Source organism: Blennius ocellaris (genome assembly GCF_963422515.1).
Source record: "Blennius ocellaris genome assembly, chromosome: 22".
Taxonomy (NCBI): domain Eukaryota; kingdom Metazoa; phylum Chordata; class Actinopteri; order Blenniiformes; family Blenniidae; genus Blennius; species Blennius ocellaris.
In genome coordinates, this window is record NC_137671.1 from 6,756,312 (window position 1) to 6,769,803 (window position 13,492).

A 13,492-nucleotide genomic window follows, 5' to 3' on the forward strand; every position below is an offset into this window, starting at 1 on the left:
TAATTTCAATTAACTATAAATTGCACTAAAATCATCAAAGGGGTCGAGCTGTGAATTTCTCCCCTGGGCCCTAAGTTAAATTGATGCGGCAATGGAAGATATGGAAGGATGTTCTTCTGCCAATATCTATTGACTTGAACTGAATTGAACCCATGTGAATGACGATTGACGGCAGGGGGAAACACACACGCGCGCGCGTACACTGGAACACGCACACAGGAAAGACTTTTCAGGACAAAGTTTTGATTCTGCTTGACTGATTGACTATTGTCATCGCTTCTATGCCAGTGAGATGGGAATGAAGCTGCCGGATTAAAATGTAGTGCACAGAAAGTCGGATGAAGTGAAACCAAAGAGGAGTGAGAAACGTGCGTAAAGAAGCGCGCGGGGAGGAGGCACGGGAGGTGGGAGGAATTTGGAAACAAGGCTCCTCACATCGTGAGTGGGAGAGATCGAATGAGAAAAGTGACATCACATCTCCCTGCCCCTCTCTCCCTCTCCCTTTCTGACACCTTTGCTCCACTTCTCGCCGAGGAGGCGTGCGCACAGTTTCTCGCTTATCCGCTTCCATCGCGCGTAACGAGGGGGCTGGACTGCTGTCAGGGGGAAAGAGGAAAAGGCGAAAAACGAAAAGAAAAAAAAAAATCGCCAGGATGAACAACACTTTCTTAAACATGGCGTCGATAGGGGACTTCGACCCTCTCAACGCGTCTATTCCTGCCACCAAAGTTGAAATCACGGTGTCCTGCAGGTAAGGGAATGCGTCTGTTTGACCTACCGCTGGGGAGGAAACGCTGAAAGTCAACTGTGCTACAACTCTGTTTAAGTTCCAGTTTAGTTTCACTTGTACGTGACTTACTGTCGTCTAGAAAACAGCCTCAACGTACCCGAAACTGTGCGCGATTTACGACACTTTAACGCCACACCGTCTCAGTATTTGAGGTTTGTTTTTAGCCTTAGCCAGATTCCACTGTGGCTGGTTTTCCACTTTGACTCCATTCCAGCGCCGTGAAGGCGATTTATTAGAGCCAGTGGGGGGACATAAAGGGAATCACAGTGTGTTACAGTTAAACTTCAGGTAATATGTAGACGGCGAGACGTTTACTGTCCGAACAGACGCGCATTGGAGCGCAAAAGCGCAGCGTGGGGATTGTGGGGAAGTTATCTGGAAGACGAACGCGAATGGTTGTAGGAGCACACGTGAAAAACATCACTTAAATGCCACATGTTAAGGTAATATGAAAGAAAATGGGAATATAATTCAGAGAAGGAATACATGTGATGGCAAAGGCATTGAGTGCTCCATGAGGAGCTGCGATAAGAATGTTTGACGCAGGGTTGTTTTGACATCCGGAAGCCAACAGCTGACCGAGGTGTATACAGGTTAAAAAACAGTCGGAGGCACTAAAATATGGATTTACTATGGGAAATCACAATGTGATGGTGTGTGGGAAAAAAAAAAAAAAAAAGATTAGATGGTAATTAAACTAGGTGAACGAACAGGCGCATAGATATTTCGAGTTTTTTTTGGACAAGAATGTTACAAACCATAGTGATTAACTCTATGATAGAGCAGCGTGATTGAAAACCACAAGCTTGCTTCACATGAAGATATATGAATGGTTTGAATTGATCTGAAAGATTAATGCAAACAGTCACATAGATACATATATTGGCTAAATGATTGAACATGGGAGCGTCATTCTGGGAACAGGAATGCGATGAAAGAGACACTAGAAACTCCACATAAAAGACATTTATGACTTAACTTCATCACTGTGTTGTTATTTAGCAGGAACCCTCATGCTAATTAAAGTGTGCACACAGATTATGAGATGTGACGGCAAAGACACTTGGTGTGTCACTGTAAGACTTCATGACATGTTGTGTTAAGACTTAATTAATAACATTTTAAAGGTTTTTGGAAGACTGTGCTAATCATAGTGTGTGTACAGGTTATAAATCATACTTAAAAGCACAATAATCTAGGGTGTTGTGAGAGAAAATAGGGGAAAAAATTGATAAACTAACAAGATTTGATGGCTGCTCTACAAGAAGATGTTTATGAGTCGCTGCTAATTAGTTTGACATGTGTTTTTCCCTCCTCGGAGAACTCAGGAGTGCTGTCATTGCAGTTTTTGACAGCTGACAGTCTCCTCTCTGTTGTTGTTATTTGTCATCTGTCAGATGAGGGTATCCTTTCTGCATATCCAGTGCATGTAATGTGTGCTGCATTTGCCTCGTGCACATGTGAAGTGATGGGTTTGGACAGGGAGCTCGCTGGAGACTGGCGCTGGTGTGTGCTTAACCCTCGCCTTCTCAGCGAGGTCTTTCCTCCATCGTGGAGGATTTCTACTCTCCGCATGACGGACAAGATGATTAGCTCGGAGGAGAAATGCGGGTTCATTTCTGCCAGGGCGGTGACCCATGGTGGGAGGCTGCAGGCTTTATGCCTCACAGGTCAGCCACATGTGAGGCAAAGCCCCTCCTGTGAGTGAAATCGAATTAAACGTGTGGGCTTCGTTGAACGAATTGGGGATGAAATGTCAGGCCGGGCTTCTCGTGTGCCTCGGTACACCTGTAAATGTTTGGAATAGGGAGCAAACAGCTGGCGGGCCTCTGAAGCTTTCACAGTAAAATCAGCCCCAGTATTTCTTGTTAACAGTGAGTGGTGCAAATGGACGCCATTAGCAGTGTTGCATCTCCCAACGCTCTCTCAGGCTTTGAAATAGAAGCTGATAATGCCTTGCTGCTGGGTTTGTTTTACACTCAATGTTGTTTTTAGCACTGGTTTCCCATTTCCTCCGCTGCGTGTCTTCTATAAGATCACATCATTTTAGAGGTTTTGAGCCTCACAGAAGTTGACAGAAACTATTTTCTGCCCTTGCATACTGTACTGACTGTATCTCCCAGACAGCTTCAGTCCCATCTCCTTAGTAACAGTGCCATCTCCACTCAGAGACTATATGAACATGTTTGGCAGACTTTTCAAATATCTGAGTCACCCGGCTTCCCAGTCAGTCCCTGTGTGTGTGTGTGTGTGAGTGTGTGTGTGTGTGTGTGTGTGTTTTAGTGACTGTCCTCCTACCTCCTAACCGGAGGTAAGGAGCTAAGCGGGGATGCCATGGTTACAGCCAGGTGCGATAGTGCGTCTTCACGACTGTGGGAGCTCCCAGCAAATATGTTTGTTGTTTTTGTGCACTTTTCATTGATTTTGGAAGTGGACATTGTGGGCGGTGCCGACTATCGCCATGGCTACAACTGTTTTTAAGTTTCGCACACGTGTCAAGGTTACCGTGACGGATTTACGAGCGACGCAGAGAGAACAATATAAATGAATGCACAGCAATGTGGGGTGGATGGTTTCTCTGTTTGGAGTTTGCATGTTCGAATGCCATGATTCTCAAATTGTGGTACATGAGCTCTCTCTAGTGGTGCTTGGGGGGGCAAGTCATGAATATATATTTTTTGATACAATTATTTTGAAAGTGTATAAAATTATCCAAATTGTACAAAACCTAGAAATAAACAATATAAAACACGAAATCCAGAATTTAAATAATTATATAAGTAAAAAGTCCAGTACAGCTAATAGGGTAAACCTCCACTACTGTATGCTAAAATTAGCCATAATGTTGGTAGTTGGGCTCTTGGAGTACTCCATGTATTCTCAGGTACACTGGGAAATTGAGAACTGCTGATCGACTGAACCTAATCATACTTTGTTAATCCATCACAGCGGTGGGAATCGAACCTGCAAACTCTTGAACCCAAGTCTACCCAGTAGTGTTGCATTATGTAATAATGGTGCAATATGTAATGTATATAATGCATTCTCAACGCATTATGTAATACGACCGCATTTTGTAATAACGTTTTGTATATTGCAACAGTTATTACAAAATGTGGGTGTTCCACTTTTTTTTTTCTAAAGAAAATGTCATGATTTGGTGCATTATGTAATAAATGTTGCCCTTTATCAGTAGACATGGTTCTATGTACAATAACTTCCAATCAGTATTTCTATGAGCTATTTCTGTTTTCCTGAAGAAATGAAACCAGATTGTGAGTGCCACTGAGTGCATTTAATCATTTAACCTGCATTTTGTAATCACTATTGCAATGTGTGGCAAGTTATTACAAAATGCAAAGTTTATTAGAAATAATGGCGATATTACATAATGAGTTGAATATTTTTTACGTTATTACATATCACACCATTATTACTTAATGCAGCGCTACATAGCCTCGAGGCCACCACTGCCCAACTATCTCTTGAGAATGCCTGAAATATATCCCACTCTTTGGAGATGTGGTTATTAGACTAATTAATGATTCTATATTCCTACTGTGGGTATGTCCAAGGTGCACTTTGCTTTATTTTCCCTGAGTCAGCTGGGATTGGCGCCAGCTTTTTTCATATCCAGTTGCAGATGTCTACAGTTAGTTTTGACTGAGAGTGAAAAATATTGATTTGGCAGATCCAAAGTCTTCCTCGTCTGATTGCAGTGAGTGAAGAAATCTTATAGAATGTTGGATGAGCTTAGCTTATCTTAAAAAAAAAAAAAAAAGCTCCAAGTGATGATATCATCTTTCTTGGGTAAAACCAAAATATCTACCTTTTTCATTCTTTTTCAATTTAGTATCCATACTTGCAAGCAGATGCTAAAAGAGTACATCTCTTCATGTAATTGCTGTGCAGTTGGTGGTAACAGAACCGCCGTAACCCTATTGACGGGTCCTTCTCGCTCGCGTCTCCTGCTAATTCAGATAATGCTCTGAATCTGCGGGGACATGAAGTCAGAGCTTTGGCTCAGACTCAGCGGTGCACTGGAGACATTTTGCTGATCGATGGGAGAGCCCGCGGCATCGGCTGGAATCAATATGCCACCAGCTCTGCCCGCTGCGCCACACAAAGGCACACACGCACGAAAGCCTGTTCACACATACTGTATACGGAAACGGCGCAAGGAGAATAAATTACTCCCTCATGCACTTTAGCATTTGCCACCTACGTGTTGGAGCCAACGGATGGCTGAGCCACAAGTGAAAGGCCTGCAGTCCGAATATTCCATTACGGTCATCGATTGGACCGTGGCGAGGCGTTGCTGCTGGGTTTTCCAGCCCACAAAACCCACGCTCGGTCTATTTTAGGTAAATGACATTGGTGGAAGTTTATAGAATTTGACAAGAGATGCACATTAAAACGTGCACACAGATGAGCTTCCAGAATGTTATATAGGTCAGGACAAGATTGATCAAATGAGTCAAAGAAGTAATTTTCAAATTGATTTTAAGTCTTTCTACTAATTATCACAATTGATGATGATGAATTTTTGCTTGAGTTGATTATACATGAGCCTGTTAAATACATAAACAAACGTCCCCCACAACCTTCTCCAGTTCTTCTTGACGAGCCTGAAGTCTGTTAAACCTCCAACGGGATGCGACCAGGGCCATTTTAACAAGTTGAAACACCTCAACTAGCTCTTCTCAATGTGGAGGAGTCGCGGCTGGACTTTGATTCCCACCCGGGTGGCTGAAATCTATCACAATGAGTGGTGTGCCGGCCTCGATGCAGAGAATCCATTTCAGCCCCTTTGATCTGCTTTAATCTCATTGTTTCATTGTCTCAAACTTCAAGACCACTGCTGAGGGTGGGGATGTAGATCTAGACTCGTAAACAGAGAGCATTTGCTTTACAGCTCAATTTCCTCTTCACCACAACAATTCAGTACAGTGAGTGCATGACTGCAGCAGTCAGTCACACGGCCCTGTGAACAAGACACTAAGATACTTCAACTGCTACACCTGGGAAATATATAAAACGTTTGCATGTAGGCTGTGTCAGGAATTTAATCACCCCACTACAGCATTTTGGTAATAACTTGGCATTAGGAGCCACACTCAGGGCAGTTTGTTATACTTTACCCACAAATGATGGGATTCTACCCAGACAGTAAAGATAAAGCAGCTCATCATGATGCTGATCTTGTAATGAATTTAATAATTTTGTTGACAGGAACATCCCTGGTGGTCATGATGCATTACTACCATTTAAACCCAAATTCGACAGAAACCATGAAAAAAAAAAAAAACCCCATCAGATGTTTTATTTCTGTATATTTGCATATCTGTGGTCAAAAGGCAACATCACAATGGGTTTTTATACTCCTCAGCAGTTAAAACGGATATTTAAATCCTTTGCTGCAGAGCTGAATATGCATTTCTTTTAAAGACGGGATAAGGAATTTGATGTGAGAATATTCCAATGATGATTTTATCTGACGAGCATCTGTCACAGATATATAGAGAGTTAAAGTAATAATTAGCACATAGATCCAAGATAACAGCTGGGAAATGTATCTTTCAATTCATGTTCTTTTTATGTGAAGTGATATAAATCACACACTGTTTGCTCTGTCTGTTCTGCACTCGGCTGAAAGTATACATTAAGTAGATAATTATAGTTTTTTTTTTTTTTTTCAAATACATTTCCTGTTGGGGTTTCACCTGTAAAGGCCTCCAGTAGGACGGCACCTTCTCCACTCTGAAAACCACAGATCCAGGTCTTTTCTGTCTTTCTCAGTTTCTGTCCACCTGATCAAAACATTATTTTCTACCTTCTATTTCCTCCCCGTTTCCCACCAGGCGTCCCAACCAACTCTGGAACTGTTGACTAATAACTGTCTCGTCCTCCGTCTGCCCTCTCCCCGGTGTTGAGTGATGGGAGGGATAAAATGTCCAGTAATCAGTGTAACCACAACATACTAGTTGTGGTAAATGACAGCCTAGCGAGGAAAAGTACACACAACCTGCAGGGAAATGCAAACGCATGGTCTCATGAGTGTGTCTGAGTGCCTGTTGTTGAAACGTCTGAGCGGATTGTTTCTGATTTCCATAAAAGACTGCTCAGAAATGTGAAATAAGGACAAATGTCAAAACAAGGTTGTACTTGCTTGTACTGCCAGATTCATTTCTCCTGTGGCTTGTGTTTTTTTCTTTATAAGAAGGTCTAATTTTGGGGGAGATTAATTGTGGACTTTGGATATTGTAGTATCAAGACATAAGTGTTGCATTGTTGTGGTTTTGAAAGCTGCCTTATAGTGATTACTGTTATTTCTTAAATCCTCTGGTGTGTATATATTTTGTGAAAGCACCTAAAATATGACTTTGTCAAGGTTTTTTGTGTTTTTGCTGAAAAGACCAGTCATTGTCTTATGGCTTTTTATTTGGCTATGGAGAGTAGCCCATACTTGCTAAATGACAGTGGAAAAACTGGCAGTAATACGAGCATGATCTTCCTCAGTGAGTTCAGCTTTTTAATTTACAGTTAAATACGGAGAAAAAAAAAGTCTAAATATCGATGAAATTGCTTCAAACTTCAAGCTTCTTTGTGTTGCTGTCCAGGCGAGGTAATGTTGTCGGTTTGTTTGTATCAACACACACATTTACAGTCTTTCCTCAAAGAGATCGTCATTTTAGTTGTCTTGTTTGTCCCATTTGCTGGTCCAACATGAGATACTGCACAGTACTGCCCCCGGAGGTTATCACTGGTACTCTATTTGCTGCACATCCGAAATTGACCTGGAAATGTCCCAAAACGTGTTCGTATCACTCTGTGTATTTACTGTTGAGTATATTTCATTGTTGACTTCTTTCTTTTCTATATCAAAGAACTTGCCTTTTCTTCTTGGTGTTTGGATAAAATGTTGATTTAATGTCATTACAACAGTGATGCATGGAAGTATAAACGCAGTCATCTGCACTGTTTAAAGCTCATGTATGTGTTATTGTGCATATTGACTTGACTGCTTAAAACATGGAACATAACCCAAACCAATCTCTTAAACATTAGCATATTATCTCTTGCGACGACTTGCATTCTCTCCTTTAAGTATGTATGAATATATCTTGTGGATACACAGTTTGGCTGTGCACACACAGGTAGTTTCAGTGTTTGCCTTTGAGGAATGTTTTACACTTGTCATTCAAGGTGGGTGCTATTTAGTGCAGAGAAGACACGCAGATCACGATTCAACAGATGGGAGGATTAAAGTGAAATAGTGTCCTTATGTTGGGGAATTAAAATGAACCACATGTTTTTTTTTTTTTTTGGGTTCCTGCTCCCCCTTGCAGCCCACTCGGTCTGCTGATATGTCACTATGGAATGACTTAATTTCCACCCAGACAAATCACTGTCAGTCACACTGTCAGACTTTGGTCACGTTGCCTTCACGCACAGCAGCAGTCGGTCTCTGAGGAACTTTGTGTGTGTGTGTGTGTTTGCTTGATGCAAACACACCTTTGCCCTTGTCTTCAAGCTGTATTTACACTGTTGACTGTGTCCATGTTTACAGCTCTCATTGACGTTTGTACAGTGAAACAACTTCTCAAGCAGAGAGTTTAGTTTTGTGATGCATAAACAGGTTGGACTGTGACAGTGTTTCCTTGTTGGAAGTTGAGTGCTGGAAGTTAGTATAAACAATTCAAACAAGTTTCATGGACTACTGATTCTAAAACTTTTCACATTTTATGCCAACTGAAACGTGTCAAACTGTTAGAATAGCTCTAGAACGTACAGTCTTGAAAGGTTACCCAGTAAGCTATATACAGTTCTCGTGTTTACTTCTTAGATGACAAATAATTATTGATCATATGCAGCATCACACCGTACGGACTAACAGCATTATAACATGTACTTTTTTTTTTAAATATACGTATCTTACATTTTTTTCAAAACAATTTCATTTTCAAAACATACAGTATTTATGACTCCTGACTGTACAGGTACAACAGTTTGAGGATCAACCACTTCAATGATTTTATTTTTATCCAGTTCTGCCATAGTATGACCATCAAGACAAAAACAAACTCAGGAGATGAGAAATAAACTTTCCTCAAACACACAATAAATAAAGTTTAAAGATGAGTTTCATAGATTTTGTGATAGCCTATAGTGCTTTTTGTGTGCATGAAATATGAATATACTGCAGAATTACAAGGAGATAAAACCAAGATATGCAGGAGAGGAAAGAAGCCCAATAAAATGCTTCCTTAATGAGAAAAAAACAAACAAAAACAAAGGGTGAAGGAACAGCAAGCAGAGAAGCCAAACAAAGGAATAATAAAAAAGACTCACCTAAATCACACAACGTGCCAACAGACAATCAGCAGGACACTATTTGAACGGACATAATTAAATAATTTAGCCTTGAAGATGCCCAAAGTGGAAAGCATTCTCAGTGATTTGTCCGTTGAGTTTGAAATTTGATAGAAAGTTGATGCTTGGAGGCATGATAAAGTGGTACATGAAAGTCTTATGGGTTTCTTGTTTGGTGGAAGTGAATGGCTGATGATAATAGGATAAAGTTAGATATTTATGAATTGAGTTTTAGTTAGATAACTTCGTCGGAGAGACGGAGTCTGCCTTCCTAACAACTATGCTTGGGTTGAGTTATTTCACTGCATCATTGAGAATCTGTTTCAACAGCTGCTATCATGTTGGCTGAAGCTGTGAATGGAGTAGTCCCTCCTTTGAGACGTTGATCACTACTTGGAAATCACTCATGAGAAATACTTTTGCTAAAGAAAACTCAGTTCAGGGATGTGTTGTGTTATTTTCCGAAATAAGATGCACTTTGTACTGAAGTGATGGCATGTTGTGTCTGTGATAGTGGCACTCTGTTTTATTTTGCGTCAAACCAAACTAATCTTTTTCACTTTTTAGTGTTTGGTGTGTCTGTATTTCAATCCAGAGGCACACCGTGCCACAGCACCGTGTTCAGTGAAGTCACAGTTCACTGGGTTAGTTAGTTTGGCTTCGTACACTTATGGACTTGAGTTTACTGCAACAACACTGCAAACGTAAATCAGACGACCTAAATAGTTTAGCTCCTTGCCGTCTTCTTCTTTACAGAAAACATCAAAACTGGCCCACACACTCATTTGCAGTAAATAAACTTCCTGCCGACGCATGCTGGGGTTAGCGTGTCCTGACGGTTAGAATAAGAAGATTCTCTCTGTTTATTCTTGATTGTATGTGACTTTTGTGATGCAGTTCATCACTTCATCATGTCTGATTACATTGGACTTCCTGTGAAGCATGTCTTACAAGGCTTCCCGCAGAGATGAGTTTCCCCACAGTGCTCTGGACCGATTGATGGGAGTCATATCCCCATCACTGCACCAGAAGTGATGATCATCATCCTGAACCGTGACACGACCGTTCAGACTGAGGCCGCATTGTAAAACATTGGTTATGTAATCCGATTAGGGTTCCTCGTATAAAAGAAATGAGATTCCTTGTCATTCGTGCAGTTCAGACTGTCATAAAAAATCAGATCTGAGCTGCATATGGGTGACAAAATCAGATTGGGGCCACTTTTGCCTGCAGTCTGAAGGATTCACTGGAGCACAGCCAAGAAAATAGTGAAAAGTAGGTTGGATAAATGTGGACTGCAACATAAACAAGGACAGAAAATGTAGGCATACTAGACATGATCATTGCGAACATTTTAATAGTTTCCTGACTAAAAGGTCACATTTTTTGTTGTTGTTTGACGAGTTGTGCAACTTTCATTTAGAAGCGACTTATCTATCAAAAATTACCAGTGCATATCATCTCGGATCACAAGGTGTCACTATTTGACAACAGAATGTTGCTACAGAACTGTGTAAAATCTTGTTATTACCGTATTACACTGGTTAGCAAGCACAATTATGGCGAAAGAAAACCAGAATTGACGCTCACAATCATGTAAAACCCCTGAAACGTACGCCAACCGTCCATCCATCCAAACCATCTTTTTTTTCCCGGCTAAATCTGTATGGGGTTGCAGTGCAAGAATAGCTATTAAATAGACTTGGCAATTTTGTAGATTTCTAGATTACCGGTAGGGGAACAATTTTGATAAAATGAAAATGTAATTTTTGTCTTAAAAAACATTGATTACATTTTGAATATCTTCTAGAGTTGTATTTCCCAATATGATCAAGCAACACTCAAATTTCAATTCAAAATTCAGAAGAACAAATAAGTGAATTGGTGATTGTAGACACAACAAAGTGCTTTGTCATCAGAGCAAAGAAGAAAGATGCACAAATGAATAAGAGAGAATAAATTATAAATCATGATATAATACAGTGAAATTTGACCCCAAAAAAATCAAAAATAAACTTTGTAAGATAATACCACAGATGCTTTCAGGTCTTCAGGAATGTGGTTGAATAGAAAAGGATTGCCATTCTCTTTTTCTATTTAACAACATTATTGAAGACATGTCTAAGCAGACAAAGAGACAAGAAACAAATGAAATGGGTTTGATCTTGGTTTTACTCAAAATGTGACTCTTTCAGAGGGTCTGGATTGATCCCATTGATTTTATTGATTCTGAGACACCTCCTCTCAGCGGACCTCTTGTCTCCTCCTCACGGGAAATATAAATTCCAATAACGTGGGTCAGACTCAAGAGTCTCGAGCCTTCGTGCACTCTACGTTTCCATTTATCATTTACACCGGAGTGTTTTTCTTCATTGGTTGCCATAATGTATGTCAGGAGAAAAGGTCCGTTGCTCTGGTGAACCAGCTCTGGGGAACCTTTCGGCCCCTCCCTCTCCACAGCTGTACATTTTGCTCCCAAGTGTGTGGGGTGAACTACTTACCCCGCAACCCCGCCCTTTAACATCGGCCGTCGGGGCCAAGGGGGCTATCTATTTTCAGGTGGCTCACTCCCACTCCCTTCTATGAGAAGTGATTGCGTTGACCTTTTTGGCCCCATAGAGCTCACATAATAGTCCTCTTATTGAAGACGGTGCTGACAACCATCACTTTGAAGGCAAGACGGCGTCACCTGCTGAGCCGCCGCTCAATGCCAGCGAAAAGCACAAAAGATGTGTGCCTGGTGACACGCCAGCCGATAACTTTTTTTTTTTTTTTTTGCCTTTTCCCGCCAGTGCCCCCCCGAATACTGTTTACATGTGGCTCTCAACAGCAGGGAGCATGAATGATTTTGGATGAGAGCACAGTGGTGCTGGCAATCACTCGCACAAAGTCGTATTGAGAGAACCTCTTGTGAGCTGCCATGAATTGAAGCCATTGTCTTGTCTGTGTCAGTTTCGGAGCGAGCTATAGTCCGCTCGCTCAGACCATTAATGTGCATTTTGCAAGCGTGTTTGTGCACTCTCCATAAGGCCAAAGTCCCTTTCGGTAATCAGGTTTAGGCCTTTTCTACTCAAGCCTGTAAAGATTTATGCACTTTGAGGAAATTAGAATCGACCCCGGACCTTTCAGTGGCTTGCTTGCTCCGGGTGGTTTCCTACATAAGTCACCAGACGGTACTCTGTCACAACACGTTTGTCAGTGTGTTTAATTGTGCTGTTCACCAAACCAACCAAACCCCCCCCAACAGAGCTCTCTGCATCAATCGTGGTGAGAAAAAGCATTGATAAAGATCTGACTGAGATTGAGAGAAGTCATTGGCAAAGGTCAGGGTGTACACACAAACACACACACAAACACACACACAGAAATCAGTTGTGCTCCCCTACTACATGCAGAAGTAATAAACTTACATGGTGGCCTTACTCTCAAGGTTAGACAGCTGTGGTGTTATTTTAAAATGCAGGCGATTAAAATATGGATTGAAGGATTTAGCATCAGCAACAGAAAAAAAAACAACCTTCACACCCTGATTAGCTGACAAAAAGTCATCTAAAAAAACAGACACCATACTCAACATCAAAATGTAACTATTTTTTTCAAACGAGGAAGAGTAGATTTTATGCACTTTCTCTGAAAAGCATAAACCAGCACTCAATGCCCTCCCCATTATGAGCAATCCAATTAGCAAAACTTATGCAATCCCCTTTTTCCACCCTTTAAGCCATATCCAATGTGGAATGTTGGCAGGTTTTAAATTCCAACACATGATGCTGCGCTGGTCCCCACTGTAATACTTAATTAACACCAAATGCTATTGTGCAACTTTAAAATGAGATGAGTATGAAGGAAATGCTTCATTCAACCGGGAACACGTCTCTGACAACTTCACTGGGAAATAAAATTTGAAGGGCAAATTTCCCGTTTTGCTGATTGCTAGATCAAAGAAATATTACATTTTACATTCATTACAGCTGTGCCTTATTTCATGGCTGCGTTCTCTGAATGAAGCAGCCTTCGTACAACGGCTCCTCTTGATGGTTGGGTGGTCCTCGGGGTAAAGCTAATAACATGAGACAGTCTACGGGGCGCTCCTGGCCTCTCATTTGTGTCATGCAGCGGCGCGGCGGTCTCCGTAGCAACCGTAGCATCAGGACAGTCATACCGGAGAGGGTTGAAAATGGAGCTGAAGCCAATTGTTTTGCTCGAAGAGCTCGAAGTACTTGACTGACCACTAATGTCGCTCGCCTTCAGCTTTATTTGAGTTGCTTGTATCGTGATTGAGTGGAAAGTCATTGCCGACTCCAGAGAGGAGTTGCGTCTCAGGATGTT

At 41.3% G+C, this 13,492-nt stretch overlaps 1 protein-coding gene across 1 annotated transcript in view; it reads left to right on the forward strand.

Annotated features, from left to right (window-relative positions):
- Positions 1 to 591: 591 nt before the first annotated feature.
- LOC308146774 (copine-8) overlaps positions 592 to 13,492 on the forward strand; it is a 94,114-nt gene continuing 81,213 nt past the window's right edge. Inside the window, exon 1 of the mRNA XM_080518696.1 lies at positions 592 to 751. Within this exon, the coding sequence (XP_080374822.1) occupies positions 654 to 751 (98 nt within the window). The 5' untranslated portion in view covers positions 592 to 653. The remainder of the gene's footprint in view (positions 752 to 13,492) is intronic.